At 37.6% G+C, this 23,496-nt stretch overlaps 1 protein-coding gene across 1 annotated transcript in view; it reads left to right on the forward strand.

The window, feature by feature from the left end:
• The window catches only part of SLIT3 (slit guidance ligand 3), a 531,450-nt gene that overhangs the window by 369,382 nt on the left and 138,572 nt on the right, over positions 1-23,496 (forward strand). The window contains exons 13-15 of the mRNA XM_056349923.1: positions 4,429-4,500; positions 16,178-16,321; positions 19,008-19,171. Of these exons, the coding sequence (XP_056205898.1) occupies positions 4,429-4,500; positions 16,178-16,321; positions 19,008-19,171 (380 nt within the window). The remainder of the gene's footprint in view (positions 1-4,428; positions 4,501-16,177; positions 16,322-19,007; positions 19,172-23,496) is intronic.

Here is a 23,496-nt window from a genome sequence, read left to right on the forward strand (position 1 = left end):
TAATTGTGTCTTGGAATAGATACATTTTGGGGGGAATATTAAAATATCATGCCAGAATCAGGCTGAAGAAACATAACCGCTCATTATGACTCTATATATTTGTATAATTTCTTATTGCAGATCCATAATAACCCTTAGCTGAATAGGGTGCTTCTTCCAGGGGTCTCCTCCAATGCTTGCAGTGCAGCCGGGGGTCTGTGCTTTACGTGTGTTGCCCTTCCCATTGTTTGGAAAGTTGATGGCAGCCTGAAAACTGCTCCAAGTATGAGTCAGTTTGCCAAGTACTTCTGAAGAACTGCAGCTTGTGTTTTGTGGCCATGCTGAAAGCATTTAGCTGTGAACTAGCAAGCTGATGGCTCTGTGTGCTGCTAGGAATATAGCCTTCAGACGGCTCAGCTGCACCTGTGCTGTAACAGCATCTTGCTGATGTTAGAAAGCCACCTGCAAAACATTTGAGAAAAGTTTGCTTGAGTTAAAAATGCAGTACGTGATTCTTCACACTGGTCATTCTGGTATTAGATATACCTGCCTTGTAAAAAGACAAGAATAAAATTAATGTGCGATAAAGTCTTATGTGTTTGCACATCTTTACAACTGTTACCATCTTTCTAAAAGAGACTCCCATGTCTGATGAGAAGAGAAAGAAAGGAACAGTAAGCAAAAGGACACCAATTGGTGTCTCAGCCAGTTTTGGCTTAGTCTCTGGTTGCTACTTTTAAGATCAACATTGTGAATATAGGATTAAGCTGTAGCTCTCTCTTCTCTTTCTCCAATAATGTACAGCATATGTATGGTAATATCATCCTCATCTGACAGTAAATGGTATCTATCAGACCTGTGCTAACTTGATGTCCCAGCAAAGCTGAGAAGCAAATGAAAAATCAGGAGCACACAATGAGAATTACAGTAATTACTTTTGTTATGTTCTAATAAATATCATTCTAATTCACTGATTCACTATCTATTTGCAACAATTAATGAGCTGATCTCATTTTTATTACATATTAACCTTGTTAGTGTATTTTTAAGAAAAAATATTTTGGGCCTAAAATTTTAGGGAGGGTTGTATGCCTGTGCCAAGCTTGCACAGTAGCCAGGACACCTGCATGTCCTGCAACATACATGAGGGATGCAAGTGAACATACGTTTTTAGAACTTGTAATGCCATAGGCAAATCTCCTGAAATTTATCTCTGTTGGTAAAAGCAGTGGAGATTTAGATTAAGTTCATTAATTGACTTGGCTGAGTTTCCTGTTATAAGGCCTTTTAAAGTTATTCTTTTGTTTGGGGGTTTTGTTTGGTTTCTTTTTTCCTCAAAGCCACTATCCTGGAAACATTGTGGTGCGCACTAGTGAGATGGGCTGAACGACAGGATGTAGAGGAAAGTGGCTGCGGTAATGGGGTGGACCTAACCTGGGCAGCCTTTTCTGCAGGCTGACTCGTGTTTAGTACTGTTAGGAGTGCAGCAGGTGGTACATTCAGAACAAAAGCATCTTAGACTGAGAACCTGGCCAATATTCATGTTTGTTGGTGGGGTATCCTTTCCTGACTTAAACAGGAAAAGTGAGACCTCTGAGGAAAGCAAAAGTTTCTGTGCTTTTTATTGGAGTAAATGGAAATAAGGAACTGAAGAAATGAGATGAAATGCATTATGTATCTCCCCTCCCCTCCTCTTTGCTTCTTTCTGGAGGACCATTTGACTCCAGCTCTGGTGTGGCAGGCAGACAATGGCATTAGCTAATTTGGCTCAGTGTAGTGCTGAACATGAATATGAATTAGAGACAAGTGCCTGAGCTCTCATACTGACTTTTGTTTAGCTGTTAATTTGTTCGAATGTTAATGTGCCACATGCACATAAGCCCAATTAGGTTTGAAAATGCTTATTTTCTTTTCATGGCTTCTAAAAATTGGAAGCTTTGTTTTATTTTATAAGCTCTTTTAATCTGGTTTATTTCACTCAAAATAATAAAGAGTATGTATAAACACATCCAAGGCTTAAAATTCAGTGGAATGCTGCACTATGACCTTCTGACTCTTAAAAGAAAACGAAAAATTAATGTCTTATTTTGATATTTGCATTTAGTGGTACCATAACTAACAGTACTGGGTGTGTGTTGAACTCTTCAAAGTTTTACTTTACATAAGTGTTTTTACCTCTACAGCCAGAACAACCCCTTAGTCTGGAGTGGGGATTTTTTACTTCTTTCCATAGGCATTTTGTAAAGCTTATCTTCTGAACTCTTTCTTACATGCTATAGTATTATGCATTATGGATCAGCATTGATGATCCTGCTACTCCACAAAACTAAGGAAGATGTTCATCTAACATCACAGAGCTTATAATTAAACTTTGTATACAAATGATGCACTTGCCAAAGAAATGTTGTTAAGAAAGAGTGGAAATTGAAATGGAAATATACGGGATTCTGTGGGCATCAACTTACTATTTTAACCTTTTATAAATACTTTGTTTGCAGAGCTTTTGCTTCCTGATACAGGTGCTCACATCAGTTTCTTTGCTCAGAAAGAAGTCTGTGAGTCAGCCATTTTATGCTGTTTTAGATGCTGGTTTAGAGCCCAGTGAAATTCAGTGACTTGAATATTAGCTCATATTTGAAACAGTTATCTAAATGGACCTGCTAGGCCTTTCAAAGTTCAGCCATCATTTCTGTGTAGTTTTTGGTAAAGTATAAAAATCTATGTATGTTGCATGAAAATTTCTTGAAGTAGGAAATTGTGGGTGCTTTCTGAAGCTGGAAGTAGGAAACAATTAGAAAAAATCAGTGGTACTAGCATTCAATACTCACAGAAAACATTGACTGTAACAGCAGATTAAAAGCCAACCTTCTGACTCTGCAGTAGATAAAGAGAAATTATGTTACATTTGTTTAGAGAAAATATAATGCTAGATATCATTAGTTTCTTGGGTAGCAGTTCAGTTCCTGCTAAACTATAAAAGTAGTGAAAAATGAAGCTTCAAGTTTATATTTTCATATCTATGTGCTGTTATTTTATTTAGATTAATTTTATTTAGGCTCAGAAATGAGCTGATCTGGGAACTCTCCCACAGAGGTGATATACTTCCAATGACTGATGAAGAGTGAACTGAAGTAGCGATACTCTGGGAAGGCCAGAGGGTATTGTAAATGGTCCATCATGCTAAGTGTTTGTTTTTCAGTATGTTCAATTCACCATAATATTTTAAATGTTGAAAGACAGGGTAAGCCAGAATTTCAGCCGCCATCCAAGCCTCATACAGCTATTTGATTCATTGCTAGCATATTATTCCACATTAAAAATTTAGGGAATTAACCAGTTTAGTGACACATAAGCAACAAAGTTTTGGCATGAGCTGGTTTATAACCATTTACTGTGTCCTATGTAGAGCATAGAATTTACATATATACTGTTCTTCCCAGTTTGATGTCTATCAAAATGTTTAGGTAAGGCATAAAATTTTCAGAGAGAGCCTAATCTTCTTCCCTTTTACCAGGACCCATATAAGGTCCTAACTCACTTTCTGGTTTTGACAAATTTCATCAGCTTGCAGAAATGACATGAGTAAATAGTTTAGCCATGATTGAAATTCATGTATTCCTGTCATATATGGTTTTGCTCTGATCCCTAGGTAACACATCTTAGCATAATGGTGGTTTTATCTGTTTTTCCCTTTAGTTCAACTTCTGAGGATACTATATGTGCATTTTTCCATTAAAAAAGGAAGCATTTTTAATCTAAAAACTGAATCATGGATACCAGGTCATATATATTTATGCTTGAATAAATATATGCAGTGAATCTTGTTAGTGTTACTAAATGTTTACTGATTTTTATGACTAAACTATATGTAAATTATTTTTGAGCTTCTGAAATATATCTCTATTTCCAGTTAAGGCTGACTTTCTTTATATTACCTAGTTGAAATGGTAACAGCAGCTGGTGAAGCCATAATATTTTATCCAATGATGCCTGTGTCACATTCATGCCAGTTATTATATCTTAAGAGATTCAGTTATATGAAAGTTAATCTACAGCCAGCTTATGCTCCCTGGCTTTTAAATTCACTATCAATGAGCAGAATTCTAGGTTTGTGCATCATATAATATGCCATTCAATGGTTAAAATATCTCTAAAAAAGGATAGAAAAAAAATCCCTCAACAGAATGAAAAATATTTCAGATACAGTTTTTGGATGATGTCCAGTTTCTACATTAAAAATGCTTTCCAACACCAGACGAAGCCTGAATCATAACGACTCATTTAATACCATGTGCTCTCTGAGAAGAAAATGAGATCAGTAGTTAAATGAAATGCCCACAGATCCTGGGCATGGTGCACAGGATCAATAAAGATGATAATGCAGAGATGTGGGAGGACACTAAACTGGTCTGTTATTTAAGATTTATTTTGTCTTCCTGAATCTTTCAGAGTGCTCTATGGAAACAAGATCACAGAGATTCCCCAGGGCCTTTTTGATGATCTTGTGTCTCTGCAGCTGCTGTGAGTATGATCCCTTCCTCTTCTTTATTTTACAGACTAGCTAGATTTACTGTTTTTTCAGCTTCTGACATTAATATAATCACCTCTTCCACTGAAAACTCACAGGGATGTGCTAGTCTGTTGTTTCTGTGTCAGGCAAGAGGGAGGCAAAGGGCTGGGGGGAAAAAAATAAAAAAGAAGGTGCCAACAGTTTTATAACACAGTGTGTATAATGGATAATAGACACAGAGGATTTAGGTGTGGGGAGGAAATGAGAGGCTCGGTGAAGTCCAAGAAAGGAAATTTGGTCACCGGCTGATGTGCGGGTGGAGATGCCATCTGATTGTTTTTACACATTTAGCATTTGTGGTTGAATACGTAGATCCTTGAGGGCTACTGTGTTGCAAGTACATGCACATGCAAGCAAAATGCAGTATGAAAGATCTTACTGTTGTGAGCCATGCTTAATTCCATATTCTTATTATGCCAAATGTGGCTTAGCTGCAAGAGAAATGACTTCACAATATATTGTGCATTTGAGTATTTTACGCTGTGTGTGATTTAACAGACAGTCAGTCATGATCGGGGGGAAGGTAGATATTGTACACTCATCAGTATTTGTTAATGTAGCATAAAAAATTTCTGAAGCCAAATGTGAAATTGCAAATTTCACTCACTCTTATCTCCATAATCACATTGGGAACCAGTAACTCCTTCAAAGAGAAGCAAATAAGCTATTTCAGCCAGTCAGTAGAGGGACCAGAAGAGAAGTGAGTTTAGTATGTATTCCTAGTGTTCTGAGTACCACCATAGATGATGCACTCGGAAAGTAAAGCTGATATATGATAAATTCAGCAGTTCTGGTTTGTACCACACACAACCCTCCACCTCCAAACAATAAATTAGATAAGATATAATATTTAAAAATGGCTTTTAGACATGTTATTTTAGGCCTTTCTGACTGTCTTGACATAACCAGAAATGGGTACAGTCTTTGCTGCAGTTGTGTGCTACATAAAAATAAGCATGGATTTGGATTAGAAATCCATGAGCACAGCCAAGGAACTAAAATATGAAATAGTTGAAATTGTTCTGTATGTTGAGTGAAGGACTACTCAGATGTGTAATTTATCCATAAGACCTTAACTTCAAACATGGACCACAGTATTCTAGAGAAGGACAAGCAAGAGTACAGTCTTTGAGCTGCAATGGTGGGAAGCTGTTCATCTCCTGCACACAGCCAATTATTTTGTCGTCACCTTTTGCACATATTTGTTCTGGCAGCTCCCTTCCTCTCTCCTGTCTTATAACTCACAAGATTGTTAGTACTTCAGTGTCTTCACAGCCAACCTATGCAGTACGAGAACTGTGTATTTAGGGGGAAGGCAGTTTGCCATATGTGAGAAAAATAAGCATGAAAGTACTTTGAAGCTGGGACTCAGTACACAGTGATGTGACTGGCATGTTAGTCGTCAGGCTCAGGTTGTGTTCAGTACAATGAAGATGCTGCAAGCAAAAGGAGAGCTAAAACTTAACTTGTCACTTTGACCTCTGAGAAAGAAACTATATGAAAGAAATCTGAGCCTTCTCATAATCCGTCCCCCCCAAAAAATTTATGGGTACACATTCAAAGTGATACACAGTTGTTCCGTCTAACCAGGACACTTTACAGAAAGGATCTTTTCCAGTAGGAAAAAAAAAAAAAAATCACTCAACACATGGCTCACTGTGTCCTATAAAAATGTGGGTCTAGAACATTTTGCATAAAGCTTTAAGCAGGTTTCAACACCTTTATACTATAGTCCTTGTGTGCATGTACTGCAGGCTTTCAATAAATGGCATATTTAAGGTGAGATGCAGTTGTTTTCCAGTCTGATTTAGTTCAAGTGATGCCTTTTTGTTAAAGGGGAAAAATCTATATGCCAAAGAACCATTAAAAGGTATTGTACTCAACAATTTAAACATTCTCAAGCTGAGAAGATGTAAGAAGGTTATCCCCTGTTATGGGATTCGCAGAGTACTGTTTGAATGTAAAGTAGCTTTATCAAGGAGAGTGTTGAATGATCATGTTTTAAATGCAAACAAATGTCTGCACACTTTTCTGATTGTGGCTTTGAAACAGCTATTAGGGGATTGCTTGTAGTATTTTAATGGATACCAAAAAAATAAATGGTATTCGTTGGTTTTAGACCTGCTGTTGAACGTTTGGAAGAGCGCCCTATGATTAGATCTAATTTAGTGTTCAGTGGGCACTAGATTGGATTTCTTCTTATTAGTCTGGAGACACACTGATAAGAACGCTCTGATTAAGGTATCCTGGTAGCCAGTATAATTTCCTAAGCTTGAGCTGGAGCATTTTTGAAAATGCACTGGCATTATGGTAAAGCAGGACATGGTCAGAAAAAGGGAGTCATTGTGGGTCCTGTATAAAATCGCTGAGATTGTATTTAGAAGGAAAAAAATATTACTGTTTAATTGCAGAGTAGATAATATTATTTACTGGTTTGGATAAGACTCATCAGAGTTTCTCAGAAATGTCATTATCCTTCTCTCTAAATATACTGTCATAGTATAGGCCCAGATTATTCTGCTTTTATTCTGGCAGAATTGTTTTGTGGAAGTGCTTTATATCTGCAGACAGTACCACTGCTGTCAGAAGCACTGTAGAGTAAGCTCAGCCCAGGCATGACAGCATCTTCAACTGCCCCATTTGACTTTGGTCTATGGGAAGTGAAGAAATCGGAACAAATTTTAGATAACCTGGCTAGCACTAGAATTCTGTATTTCTGTCATATAAGACAGAGATATGTAAGCCAATATTATGTTGTATCTGGCAAGAAAATAATCAGGCAGGCTTAGATAACAAGGGGGGTTTTGTTGGAGTGTGTGTGTTGTGGTTTTTTCTGACCTCTATGGCTTTAATTTAAAATGTTGCATCTGAAGACTTTGTTTCAATTAGCTATCGTAAGTAGTTAACATTCTTCATATAAATAATCACAATTGAATTTCTAAATTGCTGATTTCACAAATCTTATATCTTCCTAAATATGCAACTGTAACCAACACAGCAGCAAACAATATTATAGAAGCCCAACTACACATCTGTTCTGTGGAGAAGAAGCTTTTGTTGGACCATGTTATTTTCTTTATCCTATTTGAAGTTGCCAGGAGAGAGGATGCTAGAAAGCTACTGTACGCTATCCTCATACATTCTTCTTTTAAGGAGGCTGGATCAAGTGTCTTCTGAGAATTTTAGGTCAGTTTGGATTTTTAGAGCTGTATGGTTTACAGTTTTCCAGAAAGGGATAACTGAAGTCTGATATTTTTATTTGTTTTTACCAGTTAACTGAAACTTTTACTTCATTGGGGCAACAGTCCATCCAAGCTGTAAAACAGTGTTTCATTATCACTGTTTGTGTAACTTGCATTTGAATATCGAAAGAATAGAAGGAGTTTCAATTTAAGGTGGAAGTTTTCAAGTAACCATTAGCTGTGGCAAGTTTGAACTCAGGTCCAGGAGCCCTTCGACTAACCCTGGTCCATCTAGACGTTGGAATATATTTAAATGTCCTTCTCACCTGTCTTTCAGTTTTCCTGGAATGTGGACAAGCTCGCTCAGGAACACTTGATTTTGCCAAACTGTCTGCCAGTCACTGCACAGGGGGCAAAACATAACAGTGTGAAGCTCCCTCTTTTTTAGCAGCCTTGTGGCAGGTGAACCGAATGGTTGCTCTGCTTGCTCCCGAATGGGCAAATGTGCAGAGCCAGTCTGCAGTGAAACAGTGAGTCAGGTGGCTCAAGACGTGAGCTGTGGATAAGGGGCACCAAGTTTGTTAACTAGTATTTTTGATGTCTAAGTAATACACTATCCTCTCTGTGACGGTGTTAAAACAAACGTTGTGGGGGGCTTTTTGTTACAGTTATACACTGTGTGCTTCACAGTGCTCTACTTCCTGGAACAAGAAGGTATCATAAAATCTCTACTATTTAAAGAGATTGTATAGCAAAATAATATAGGGCGATGAAATCTCATTTCTTAAGTGCCTGGCAAGTATCAGTTTTCAATAAATCCTTTTCCTTGAGGAAAATTACTTTGGAAAGTTACTGATCATACAGGTGCTCAGGCATGTTGATCCTATATCTTATGACTGAGATCCCCATGGCCTGCTGGGCAAGAAAGTACCCCTATGGTAGACTCTGTTTGGATGTTCTGAGTAGATACACTCCTGGGGTGCATATATATTGAAATCAGAGGTTTGTTGTATTCCACTCTCGTAAAATGAAGCCAAAAGCTTACAGCTTTGTTGTCCTCCTCCTAATGTGTGATCATTAGGGAAAACTCAGCATTGGAGTTGGAAAAGACCAATAATCATATTGGTGCCTGGAGTTTGACATATGGACAGATAAAGTAACCTCAAAAGTGGTGAAAAATTATACTTCCAGATCCAATCACCTAACCCACATTAAAATTAGAACTAGATCTAGTATTTACAACTTCAACTGACCTTTATTTAAAATAGACCTGTATGAAGTGACAAATCGTGTGTTTACTTTCAGAAACTGCTATTATCAGTCTTCCCAAAATGCAACCAGTCAAATTTTCCTTTGAGAGTTTTTCCTTTTTAACTGCTTTGTATGCTGTTTCTCCTTGGATGAATAGTGAGATACTCCCATAGTTCTTTGGTGAGGTTGTTGGAAAATATCTCCGTGGCAAATTTGCCAAGTTTGAAGTGCGTTTGTTGACTGGTAATTGAAAATTGACTCCAGGTGCTTAAGACCTTAAAATAGGATCTACCAATTATTTATTATATACTTTTTGAGCTTGTTAGAAGCTCAAAGAAAATCCAGTGAAGCACAAACCCTTACAAAGTATTAAAAAAATACAAAATTATTACAAAGAATGTACATTAGCTCAAATATTTTTGTACTGTATATATTACATAGTTATATGCATAAGTATCATTAAACAGTGATGCAAACATTATATCAGTGTCAGAATAAAGAAATTAGTTTTCCATTTCCAGGTCATTTATAGCACAGTAGTCTCTCCTCCCCCCTGCCCCAGCAATCTTCTGAGCTTTGAGTGATGTAGAAAATCTTCTTGATTTTTCTCATGGAGAAGAGACAACAGATACTAAAAAAAGAGACCTTCTGACTAAATGTGAAGGGAAACATTTTCACAATGACAAGTCAAGCAGTGAAGCAGGCTGTCCAGAAAGTTGTGCGTTCTCTCTCCTTGAAGATTTTAAAGACTGGACTGAACAGAACTCTAAGCAACCTGATCTGACCTTATAGCTCACCCTGTTTTGAGCAGTCTAACAGGACAAGAAACTGCTCAAGCTTCCTGCCATTCTGAATTATCCTGTGATCTGATTAAGTAATTATTTTTCAGATAAAGCAAATATCTGCATTAAATATCTATAAATTGGTCATGCTTTGAGTAGGGTTTAGACCAGATGACTTCTGGAGCTCCTTTGCAACCTATGTCATTTCTGGGTTCTGTGATTCTGAATTCTTAGCAAAATAACATATGAATTTTTCCCTTGGGTTACTCAAAATATTTCTGGCTACAGCAGACGTACTACACAACCCTCATCCTTCTAGTTCGGGACACAATACACTCTGCACAGACCTGTTTAATAGCCTTATAATTGTTTTCAAGCCATTTGCCTCAAGCTTTTTTTCCTTCAGATTTCTCCATTTAGGCTGCTATTGTGATAATACTACTAAACTCAATAACTGCTGTTAAAGTGAGGGATCAGCATCTGCCAGACACAGAAACACAATTACAGTGAAGCACTAATGAAAGACTGCAACAGCATCTGCCTTTTCTGTGTCACTTCTGTAGCCTGTCTGCATGCAACTTGCCACAACAACTGCCAGTTCATACGTCAGCGTGTGATTTATTAGCTCGTCTGACGCCAGTGCTCCAAGCTGAACTCACCTGATAGAAACCCTCCTAGTTGTTGTTACACGAGGAGCTAACTTCCTGGTAGCACAGGAAGTTGAGAAACTGTGTTTATTCTCTTGTGCATCTGACTTATCACGCGGTTATCTAAAATTAGCTGTAACCTTATCTGCAGCCATTAAGTTGGACAATATTGAATTTTGAATAACAGATGCCCAGATGCTATGGCAACATGTACTTATAATTCTACAGGTAGTAACACTAGTACCACAGGATTGTTTTGTGGAGGGTGTTCAACTGGAGTTGCAGTCTTTTGGATCAGAAATGAAAGGAGGCCTTTAACACCTCCAAAACAGGACCATCAGACTGTGCTCTGTGCTTCCTTCTTGACTCATTATCAGCTTGTGAATTTTCCATTTTAATTTACATTGAATAAATTTGTCATCACCATCATCCATTTTCTTGAACATGGGGAAACATTAGAAGCTGGTTCAAGCAAGCATGATGATGATTTCATGCTGGTTATTATCAATTGAAGCACTGACAGACTCCTCAGTGGTCAGTCATCACATTAGAAAATGTAAATTTTAGTAGATGTCTAAATATCTTGACACAGTGAGAGGCAATCAGATTGCTTCCCTACACTCCAGGCCATTTTAAAGCATTCCTGGAACCTAATATAATTATTTTGCCAATAAGTAAGCAGAGGCATACACAATTCTGTCGTTAGATGTTCCTTGTCTTTGACTGCTGGGATGATGGAGTACTTGACTGGATACTTCCATACTGGCACTTCAGCTGTTCTCATGTGATAAGTTGTGTTAAATCAAAGATGATGCTTGGTTCCCTATATGTTTCAAGAGAAAATGCTACAAAAAGCATGCCAAAAAGTGTTTTGACTTTTTCTTAAGAGGTATTGTCTATCCTAAGGAATGTTTTCTGCCAAGAGTCTTTTCTTTGCTTCCCTATAGTGCCTTTGAATGTGGGTGAAGTCTTTGAGTATTGATATTCTATAAGAGTCATGTATATTGAGTTTGTATTCTGCTGTTACTTATACAAAACTGTTACCCAGTTCTCCTCTTCCATGTAAGTCTCCTATGTGTTTTATATCTTTCTTTTTCTGATGAGTTCTCGTTTTTCCCCAGTGGAGTCTGGCATGTGGGATGTGCCAGCCAGTTCATGGGATGCCAGACGTTTTTATTCTCATCATGTTGTCGTCACTGTCAAAACACAAAGCTAGTGAAAAAGAAAGAGAATTTTTCCAGTGGCTCTGTGCAGCTTTTCTCCCTGACACTTTCCTTTTGGCTCATTAATGTACCTAGAATGATTTCTGGACCATCCTGTCACAACAGAAATCAACCTGCAGTCTCCAGCCTCTCTTAAGGTTGTGAGGCTGCTGTTTCATTCTCCGAGTTGTGTAGTTATTTGCTGATAGTTTGGTTACTTGACCTCACTGAGCTGAAAATACAAACATTTCTAAGGGTAAAAGCCATATAAACATCCCCATTTGCCCTTAAAAACCAATTTTTTCAATCATTTCGGTTTTGGAGTTCAAAATGTTATTTAAATGTTAATCACTTGAAATTATGTTCGGGCATATAATTCAATTATGGGACCATCTTAATTATGCAGACGGTGCTTAAGAGCATCTGATACAATTACAGTGCCAATTCAGTACACACTCATTCAAAGGGCTTAGCTGAAAAACACATTATTATTTCAATGTGTGTGGACACATTCACTTTTTCGGGAAATGGGTTCATGGAATTGTAATACTGCTCTGCTCATTACTCTCGATGGCGTGTAAACCACAAGGTCTTTAACCATTCTCCTGTATTCTGTGGTGGTCCTGGACTTGCAAGAGATTTCTTCATGTTTATAACATATCCAGAGGGATGAAAATGGAGACTTGAGTTAATAATCCATCATTCCTCTGGGTAGTAGGAGGTTTTATTTCTACTTGAATTTTTAACCTCTTTTTGAATGCTGCACTACATCTGGAGGTCATGTGTAAATCTCATCCAATCAAGCTGATAACAAAATAGGAAAAATAGCGGAATTTACCTTCACCATAAATTGGAGGAGAATAAATACCATGTAATTCTTGCTAAAATAGGACTCAGCTTTTAATATTGTCTCTTCCTTTGGTGTGGGTCCAATAAAAGGAACCCTTAGTATGTTTTACAGCCTGGTTCAGTGTTTAAGGAAGATCAGTGTTTCTTCTTCCTAGTTTTTAAAAAGAACCCTCTTGTAACCACTTTTAACTCTATGTGAGGCCAGCCTTGTATACCTAATTAATAATTAGATGTCATTAGGTTGGCTGTGATAGTGAGAAAAGATTAAGCAAAAAATTAGAATTTATGTTGGAGAATATCCATAGAGTGGATAGTTTAAAATAACTGTGAGTTTTGAAAGGAATATAGACCTTAATGCTTCTGGCAGGAATCATCCTGTAACTCACAGGAAGTAGGAGGAAAAAATTTTAGGGATGGTTTATTCTGCTTTCTCAAATTTTTTCACTCCTCCCCCCTTCCCCTCTTCTCACTGATTCTGATCAGAAATAGGACATTAGTCTATCTCATGGTCCCCTGAGTATGGCTACACCTATGTCAGTATTGAGCACACTATTTGTCCTCTTTAGATGTAGGTACTGCACATATATGCATAGATGACGTACAGAATAGGTGTTGTCACCTCAGAAAAGCTGTGTAGAACCTGAATTCCCACTTCTAAACAGTCTGCACAAGCACTTTCTTTTTCCAAATTACTTTCTCTAATATGTAAGGGAGAGAGTGTGCCTCTGTATTTGTGACTATGTATAGGATCATTTTCTCTCATTTTTGGTATTTGGCTCTCACAGAAATGTCACAGATTATATCACCATGAATCTAGTCATTGAAAATTCATGCCAGGAAGACTTGTCACGTTCTAAGTTCGAATTTCCAGCATTGGGTTTATTCATGTTTTGTTGAAACTAATCAGAGAATGAATTTGAATCCTGTGTTCATGGCAGTTCTAGCTCAGCTTTGCTCTGAGGGTTTGTTAAGTGGGATCAATGATGGTTAAACTTCAAGCCCACTCTTTGCACAGGAGTGAACGGCATCTGTGCAACACAGCTCTGTTGTGTGTGCTTTTCTAAGCATCACAAAAAGACATGCTGGTTGTCTGCATATACAAATACAACTGTAGTTGAGTTGTAATTCTCTTACTATGGAGATTGTTTTGCTTTATACTTTGTTACAAGTACTGCTTGCAACATAAAGTACTACTATAAGGTTAGAAAAAAATTAGAACCTAGCCAAATAAATCAAAGTACATAATTGCTTTCTGTTTTCTTCCTGTGTAACTCCAGGTACCAAGTCTCTGTCATGGAACAACCAGTCTAAGCTAATGTGCGTTACCTAAAAATAATGTTGGGACCAGTGCACAAGGACAGGGAGTAGAAACCCAAGGATTTTTAATGCCTAAGTGCATGTCTGGGGATTTTGTTCAAAAGTCAGTGGCTAATTCTGCCTTCTGATAACTTGTTAACCTATTCTTTATGGAAAATATAATGTACAAGCTTGAAAAGAAATGCATAATTAATGAGAATTGAGAAAGGATGAAGATTGCTTTGGTTTGGACATACAAATGGCTGTAAGAAGCAAGTAGAAAGGGATAACATTGATGTTTACTGTTGAGACAAAAATCTCCTAAGTCAAATTCATGGGAGGAACTGTTCCTGTTAGCCTAATATGAAAATTACCCTGTTACTTCTAGTGGAGTCAACAGGAGTGTGGAATAGGTGTCACATAAAGAAATACAGATTCCAGAGGGGTCATAGTAGTGCTGCTTATGATTTCATAAAATTATTTTAGCTATTAGTTAATTAAAAAATGTGACCTCATTTATCCATCATTGCCTTCCATAGGACTTCCTCTTATCTAATGTCAAACTTTGTTTTCCAAAACATATAAAGAAAAAAGGTAAAATGATAGTTTACTTTTCTATAGGCTAGAAAGGTGAGTTCTGCTCTGACACACTCCCAATCCAAAGCACTGCATTCCTGTTCTTCTTGAGAAAAGGGCTCTACTCAAGTATGCATCCATCTTTTATGTATCACAATTACTGTAGCCATTTACTGCAGTAATGAGGCTCTGCCAAAATGGCAGTAGGAGCAGAGAGCTGTGATTAGTGCCCAGTGTTCCAAAGGCTTCAGGAATGCAAATGCAGGGTGCTATGCAGGGGAAGCACCTTCTGAAGTTATTTTTTGGAGCAAAAGAAGAGCATCATGTGCAGTTACTATGCATGCATTTCTTCCCTGATAGGTTGCCCTGATGTCTGTAGTAGTGTATGTGCAGCTTTTTGAAAATGGAAGCTCCCTGTGCTGTTAGAGGTGTCTTAAGATGGTACATTTGCTTGCTATGAGGGTGTCTTTTCTTTTTACCTATAAACACATTTGTTTTCTGATTTAGTATTAGTGTGGTGCCTCTCGGAGAGCCACAATATTGCAATATTAAGCCCTTCAAATTCATTGACAAGTAGCAAGAATTTTGTGACTAAGAGAACTGAGTTAACAGCATGTATTTTTTGCAATGTACCCTTTTTCTCAGGCAGATAGTAGTCAAAAGATATGGATTTTGGCATTTGTAAGAATAGGTCATTTCCTGCCTGTTTTCCTTCTAAGTGTTAAATACCACATATGTAGATGACAATGACAGTTTTAAGTGTTCTCTGGTTTGATTGTCTCAGAGGGAGATCCAGCTTGTTGTTGGGATTGTATATACTTGTTATACATGACAGAACTCTGGCTGGGTAATCTAAGAGAATTTGCAGAAGTACTGTCCAAGATTTTCTGGCTGAACTGATTAGCCAACTGGTTGCTGTGTTGATGTGCAAAATGTATTAAAAAAAAAAAAAAAAAAAAGGATGTAAATTGTCTTTGTACTGCTTTTCCACAACTGCACAGGAGCCTGGTGTAACTGGAATGGTGTGGGTTGGTAGAGTTGTAGGACAGTGCAGGCTGGAAGGGACCGCTGGTGATCAGTAGCCGTGAGACTGGAGAATCCTAGTTCAAAGCAGAGTCCCCTTGTTAGGTCAGAGCAGGATGCTCATGGCTTTGTTCAATATCATCTTCAAAACCTCCAATGATGGAGACTGCACAACTCCTCTGAGCAACCTGGCCCACTGCTTGACTATCCTTAGGTATGCAGTGAGCTTGCCTTTCCGCATGTTTTAGTCCAAACCCTACACTTCTTTCTTCTTATCTCTGAGGAGAATCATGTTTTCTTTCTTTCCTTGATCAAATTAACCCTGCACTACTTATCAAAAGATGTCAAACTTCCAGGTATTTCAGTTAGACTTAAGACAGCTGCTGGCAGAGAAAATTGGGAAAAAAAAAAAAAACCACAAAACCGAATGTGCTTCTCATTGTGGACTTTGTGTGAGTGTGTGCATGGAATAGCAAGGTGGGGTAATATTTGCTATTTCTATGTATATTGAGGTAGGCTTCTTTAAACATTTGTGTAGAATTCTGAAAAAATGGGAGGGCTGGGCATAAAAATAATCTCTCTTAACTATTTTAAGATAGTTGGCACTGTTATATGTTTGTATATTCCACAGCTATGAGAGTACTAGTGTTGACTGTGGTTTTTTCACCTTTTTAATGTAACAGGCAAATGGAGACCTTTAAACGTGAGTTGGCTTTGCTGACTGGGTTAATATTTTTTTTAGTTTTAACCCCAAAGTTCAGTCTATCTTTATTTGATTATTACAAGATTAATGAATTATAAACCTTTCCTCTGTTTTCAGGCTTCTCAATGCCAATAAGATCAACTGTCTGAGAGTAAACACGTTCCAAGGTCTGCATAATCTCAAACTGCTATCTCTTTATGACAACAAACTGCAGACCATCAGCAAGGGGCTCTTTGCACCTCTCCGATCGATCCAGACCCTGTGAGTATGCAGGCATATCATAAATGACAGCTCTCTCTTTTTCCTCCAGAGATGTTGCCTGTCTTTGCAAAGGCTTTGCATCTGACGTTAAGACAATTTGGAAGAGACCTCAAGGTGGTAGCCCCTCCTTTTCTGACAGAAATAAAAGGAGCAAAAAAAAAAAAGAAATATTGTGTAAATTCAGCACAGCCAGGTATTGATACAGCCTGCCCACAGTGACATAAATGTCATGTGTATTAAGCTCCCAGAACAATTAATTAATACTGTTTCTTGGGAAGATTATATGTAAATTTAACTCTTAAGAATACATGAATACAGCAGAATTCTATTAAAACTATTGCCTAGCAATTTATAATGAGCTAGTGAGTTGGTATCTCTCCTTACTGGTTCTGAGTCCTGCTGTATAGTTCATAACTTCTGAAACCATATTTCAGCTGACATTCCACTTAAGGAGAATGATATATTGTATTATTTGATCCATTAAGAAAACCCACTAAATATTTTTCTGAGAGTCTTTGAATTGGAGGCATTAAAAAGGGATCAGAAGCAAAGTTGGAAGCAAAAGTATGGAAATTACTCAACATTTTAGAGAAGAAGGTTTCATCCTAAAGCTGTGAATGGTAAGATAATAAAGTAAATACTTCAGAGCTGGAGCTGGCAGCCTGATAAAATGAAAAACAAGGAAGAACCCCTCACCCAATATTGTGTATGTGTGTTTATATATATTTGTTCGCGCATATATAGATTTAAGGCTCTGGGTTTATGTAGTATGTAAATACATGCATTTTCCCTATTAAAACGTGTATGCATATATACACACACTGCAATATATATGCACATTATGTATATATATACACATATACATACTGTAGTCATGGAAATGTGTATATATATACACATGCACATATATATATTTTAATAGTAGAAATGCATTGGCCAAATTAGTTTTTAAATGTTCTAGTTCATATAAAGATGAAGTAATAAGGATGCTTTCTAGCAGCAGGGTACCTGCTACCTCCTCAGGCAACCTTAGGCCAGTAGGTATTGCTACAGACCGTTAAGGCGTTGGAATAATCATGTATAACTGCTCTTCACAGTCCTGCCCCCCACACCTCTACCATGCTTTCTTCTGCTGCAGCATGCTATATATGTACAGATATATATATATATGTGTGTGTGTGTAAACAAGGGTGACACAGAGGTTCATTTACAGAGGTATAGAAGGTTTGTCAAGTTAAACAATAGGCAACACCCTTACGTTATAAATATTTCTCCTTGGTTTCCATGGGGTTTTGTTGGCACTCCTGGTGGCCATTACTTAGAATGGAATTGTTGCTTCACATCAAGACAGTTTTTCATTAAATGTTTTGAATCATTCTCCCATTTTTAGTATTGCAAGTGAGTGCTATTTTCTGCTTCTTTTTTTTTTCTAGAGCTACAAAAACAGTCCCATATCCTATCTCTATAATGCTTGCTTGTTCTTTGGACCTTTCACACCAGGAATGGCTCTACTGCAATAGTAATATCTAGTTTCTTCAGGCACTTGCTGCTATGGATGCTTTCACTTCCCAGTCCTTGACAACCATTGCCCTGTATTATTTTATACTTATTCTGTTAAGTGGCCGTTCATAAATATAACCACAAACAGAAAAGAAAAGAAGTTTCTACAGGTGGAAATAACACACTAACAGTAACAGAGCACAGTTCTTGTGAGACTATAATTTTACACCTCTGTTCAAACCAAATTTAAACATCTGTCTTTTTTTTAAATGGTCTTTGCAGTTACAGGAGAGCCGTGTCCTACTCCCTTGGAAACAAGAGGGATTGGAAGTTAGAGGGACTGTTGCAAGTAAACTTAACTAAGATCAGAATCAGGCTCTGAGAAAGACCTGACAAATTCTCTTGATAATAGTGCTCAACTTTGTCAAGCAGAATTAATCATAACAGCAGCAGAGAAATGCTGTTTCTCTCGAAGATACTCCAGCAGATTTCTATCAACAAGTCTAAATACCCAGTTAAAATCATGCTATAATACTTCTTTCCAATTGTGTGGGAAATAAGTTGTGCAAATTTTGGTGAAGGATAAAGTCAAGTTCTACCTTGCATGAACGGTTCAGTCTCAGTAGTAAAAGTTTTTGCTCCAGGAAAAAATGCATAGAAGGGTACTACTATTAGGCATGATGAGTATATGCAGATATCAATTTCACTCTTGAGAAAAGACCTCTAGATCACTTCTGGCTTTGCCCACAGATCCAAGGCATCTTACTAATTCACATTTTAATCCCTAGGAAACTGAGCTTGCCAAGAAAATATATTTTAGGATACAAAATGATCTTCAGGTCAGGTGCATCTAAAAAGGTGCATTTCTTTCAAAAGGCAACATGTCAAGCTTTCAGGAGAAAACACTGGACTTTGTAGACAGGAGGTCTGTGTCCTTTAACAGAGGCTTTGCTATCTTAATTTTTGTTTCCTCTGTGAAAGGACTTGCAGCAGGCTTAATGAGCTACGAAATGTGATCACTCACAGAATTCTCCCATTCATGTGCAGCTCTGTGTGGTTTCCGCCAGGCCTGGGTTTTTGGAAGCTTATTCAATTACTCTACTCTTCAGTTTTGCGTTTGTGAAAAACAGTGATGGAGTACAGTGTCACAGGTCACTTCTGATTAAACATCCCATCCTTCTCGCAGACATTTAGCTCAGAATCCATTTGTGTGCGACTGCCATTTGAAGTGGCTGGCTGATTACCTGCAGGATAATCCGATAGAAACCAGCGGCGCTCGATGCAGCAATCCGCGTCGCCTTGCCAACAAACGAATCAGCCAGATCAAGAGCAAGAAGTTCCGCTGCTCAGGTAATTCATTTATCCAGGCTGTACTGCACTTTCAATTCAGAAATAAGCAGGTCCAGAGAGCCTACTAATTGAATCTGCAGGACAGTGTTTGCTATAATGGATATTATAGAGCATCTTTTAAAATTAAATTTGGAAAATTCAGTTAGTTCTCCAGAAAGCCAATTACATTATGGATAAAAAAAAAAAAAAAAGAAAAAGAAAAAAGAAAAAAAAAAGAGGGAGGGGTGGCAGTCTGTAGCTGTCTTCTGTGTGTCTTAAAAACAAAGAAAAGAAAAAGAGAAAGCCTTGTGACATTTAATTTTAAAAAATTACTAGGTTATAAATGTCAAAGGAAGACAGTGAAAAAGTATATGAAGCCATATAGCAAATCACATAGTTTGAAGGGGTAGAAGGTGGATGGATCTTCATTTGTATTCAGGCAGAACTCTTACTGACCTTAATGAGAGCTGAGTTTCAGGTAAGTTCTCAGACCTAAAAGGCTGAGAACAGTATGAGTGAGATTTTTATACAACTAGCAATGGGTATTTCTGACCTAGGATGTGAATGCAGCTGGGGTAAGGGGATGGCATCGAATCACATACTGTCATAGATCATTGTTTTTTATATATATCCACATGTAGCATGCACTAATTTAAGTAAAACTACCATCGAAGTTGGTAAGATATTTGTTTTTAGTAAGTTTTGATTCAAAACTTGTATCATAGTTTAGACAAAGATCTTGTGTTATGGGCTAGGTGGAAAAATATTTCCACCTAATAATAACCTCCGCAGTAATGTAAACACTTTTTTCTCAACCCTATCCATTCTTTCTTTATTGTCCAGCTATCAGTAAAAGGACATTCATTGCCTTACACAGCACCACTAAGCAGACTGCTTCTTCAAGTGTTTTTTTCTATTGTTTGTATGTATTTTAGATTACTGCATGTTTGTATACTGTAAAGACAAGCAGGTTTCGGTGAGCAAATCTATTGGTGTGTACTGAGAAGAAAAATTACTGTTATTGATGGAGTACCTTGCAGTGTTTTCTATAAAAATTACTATGATTTTTGTCTTTTTCCTCTGAAAAAAAAAAACCCTCAACCATGATTAATTGTGTTCCTGGTGGTAAAAGATTAATGACTCTAGATGGGGATGCAGCATGAAACTGAATGGCAGCAACCCAAAACAAGCCGTTGTGCTTTGTGTATCTCTGCAAGCAATATGCTGAGCTAAACCTTCTCTTTCTGGGGAAAATAAAATAAAGATAACTTCATTTGCAGTGAGGTTTTCTTGGGCATGCTTGTTAAGGTCTTCAATCACTTGTGATTCAAGCCACAAAATTTATAACCAGAACTGAAATTATGACATACTTTTATCTAGGTTTTTGGATTGTGTCCATCATAGTAACAAGATAATTAGTCAGTAATATTTGTATTTAAAGAAACTGGAAATGAAAATGCATAAATATAATTTAGAAAGGAAAGTAGACTGAAAAAACAGATCAGTATAAATCTGTACCCAATTTGCCATTGTTATTTTCTTCTGCTTTTATTAATAGGCTAGAGAAATTAATGTTATGTATGTGCATGCATGCCTTGAACAATGGTACAGGCTATTGGATAACACAAACACCATCTGATATCATTTATGAAAGGTCATAGCTAAGAAGGGCAACAATGCAGAACACAGTACCTGGTGATATTGAGAATAATATTTTGTGTGAGTTCTTATCTTGGGGGTCCTTTCCTTGAGGCATTAGGCTGTTCTTCCCTTGGTCTCCTGTTCTACGAGTATATCAAAACCACATGGAAAAGGCATAAACCTGACTTATGAAGGAGAGCAGGGATTGCACAGCTTCAGAACAATGATTTCAGCTGGATGAAAACTAATTCTATTCAAAAGCTCAATAGAGAAGATATCCTTGCCTGTAGAGTTTCCAGATGGCAATGAGATACATTGAACTCGACTCACTGTCTGCTCACATGAGACAGGGGAAACGTCTAATGGTTTAGAAGACTCTTAGTTTGTAAATCAATCAAGAGAACAGACATCCTTGGCACCTGTTCTACTCAAGTTGTCCCTTTGAATCATGGCTGCTTCAGACATGGCATTTAGCAGGAATTTTCCATGTTTTCATCTTGAAGAAGATGTTTCATCCCAGGATTTAACACAGCACGTCTCTTTGCAGAAAAGTCCGTGAGGTATGAATCTTCATCATTCAAAGTCAGACAGTTGAGCAGTGCTTTGTGTTATCCAGGGATGAGCCTGCACAATCCCACTGGGATGGCAGAGCTTAGTAACTTGTCAGTGTCCTTGTTAGCTGTGGGATTCTTCCTGTCTTATTTTTTCATCTTTTGCTCAGTGTATGAGAAAAGAATTTTTATTTTTAATCCTTTTGTAAATATGCATCTTTTTTCTTAAAGGGTTCTTGTTTCAGGATCCTGATGTTTTCATGTAGTCATATTTTCATTTCATTTTAATACATATAGTACATGTCAGTGGTCAGAAAGATGATTTTGTGGGGGAAAGCACACTGAATGTGAGGGGTTGGTTAAGGAAGCAATGTGAGGCGTTTTATCATGACCTGATCTTTGACCTTTGGCAAGTGATGAGGATGCATGGAAAGGGTGAGCTCTGTGGGAGCAGAGGTACACAGCCAGTATCAGGATCACACCCATGAGTAGTTAAACTCAGGTGAGCTTAATACTTCAATGTCAGGGAAATGACCAGTTTGGAAGTTGTAAAATCCTGAGGTCATCCTGAAGTGATGTGTGTTTTCCACTCTGATTTGGAGTCTACAAAGTATCATAAAGAGGACTTGTCAGGAAGGACCTGGCATGAAAAGAAATGTGATTCAGTAAAATTAAGAGAGAGGAAAGGGAAGTGCTTTTTGTGCAAGGATAGGAGAGAGTAGTGGTTATCAGGAATGGGGAAGAAAAGCTGAGATATTTGAAGTTTCATCAGTCTGAAATGGTACAGGAACATCAGGAAGGTAATGTCACATTCAGACATGTGGATGGGCCAGATAGAACTGTATTTGATAAAGTGAAATTGTGAAGACAGAAATATGCAGCATAATTAAAAAAAAAAAATCAAATCTAGAAAACTTTGTTCTGCATATTGTTTCCTCCAGTTTTTATTCCAGCTCCCCACCACCCTTTTAGATAGTTATTTAGCAAGAACAACTTGCCGCCGCCTTTTTGATTATTGAGGCACTTTTCCTAGATGCTATTTCCTCCCTGAACCAAATGACTCAGGCTTTTACTGATAATGATGGAGACACATCTGCAAAGGTTATGAGTGGCCATAAGAAAGAGATTCTGTGCAACAGGTAGATAATGTACATAATTCTTTTTAAAAGGAGAATTGGAAGCATTATAGCATGAAATGAAGGAACAGCAGGGAAAGGGGCATGTTTTTGCCCGGGGCTGTGAGACAAGCAAAGCTGTTGAATATACGCTATCAAATATGTTTCAGCCTCAGATTGCAATAGATACAATTTCCAGTGTTTTTCTGCCTTTCATGTAATGTGATGCACCAAAATAATAATAAACCTCCCTCTTGCTCAGCTCTCTCCCCACAGCTATAGAATCTGAGACTAAAAAAGTTTTTTTCTTGAAAAAGAAATTGGTGGAATAGGCTGTGACTAATTACCTCTCCTGTTTAGAAAAGTGAAATACTGTCATTTTCAGTGACAACAGTGATATTCTGTTGATCATTTTTGGTTTTGGCTGCATCTCTCCGTTATGAACACCAAAGTAAGGATCCAATGGTATTTGCCAGTCTTAGGTCACTGGAGGCTCCCACTCTTAGTAGGAATAGGGGAAAAAAAGAACAACAAAAATCTTCTGCCCCGTAGCATTTGATTAAGTTCACTACACAGCAGTTTTGTTTTCTAAAGGAGCACTGGGCTTCAGGAGGAAGGGAAATGACTCTATGAGCAGATTGTGTTGTCTCTGTGGTAGCGTATTGTCACTTCAAGAGTTGGCAGGATCCTTGATTGCTGTGTGACACTGTGTATGAAATAGCTTTTGCAGAGAGCTGCCCTTGTATTCAGCTGTGTATCTTTTTATTTTCCCTGTGATATGTTTGTGTTTTTCAGTATATTGTGTTTTTCAAAAGCAATGAAAGTTCTACCTGCTGTACTGACACAAACCATTTCTGCTAATGATCGAAGAGTGTCTATATCTACAAGCAACACATCACAAAAGCTTTTTATCTCCTGATTCTTAGAAATAAGGTTGCTATTTGAAATATCATGAAGTAACCCTTTCTTCCTGCTTCATCTTGCATTGGGGCATGCATTGTATCTAACTGACTTTAGTTACTTCAGTTCCAGACAGTAC

This window comes from Falco biarmicus, chromosome 8 (assembly GCF_023638135.1).
Source record: "Falco biarmicus isolate bFalBia1 chromosome 8, bFalBia1.pri, whole genome shotgun sequence".
NCBI classification, from domain to species: domain Eukaryota; kingdom Metazoa; phylum Chordata; class Aves; order Falconiformes; family Falconidae; genus Falco; species Falco biarmicus.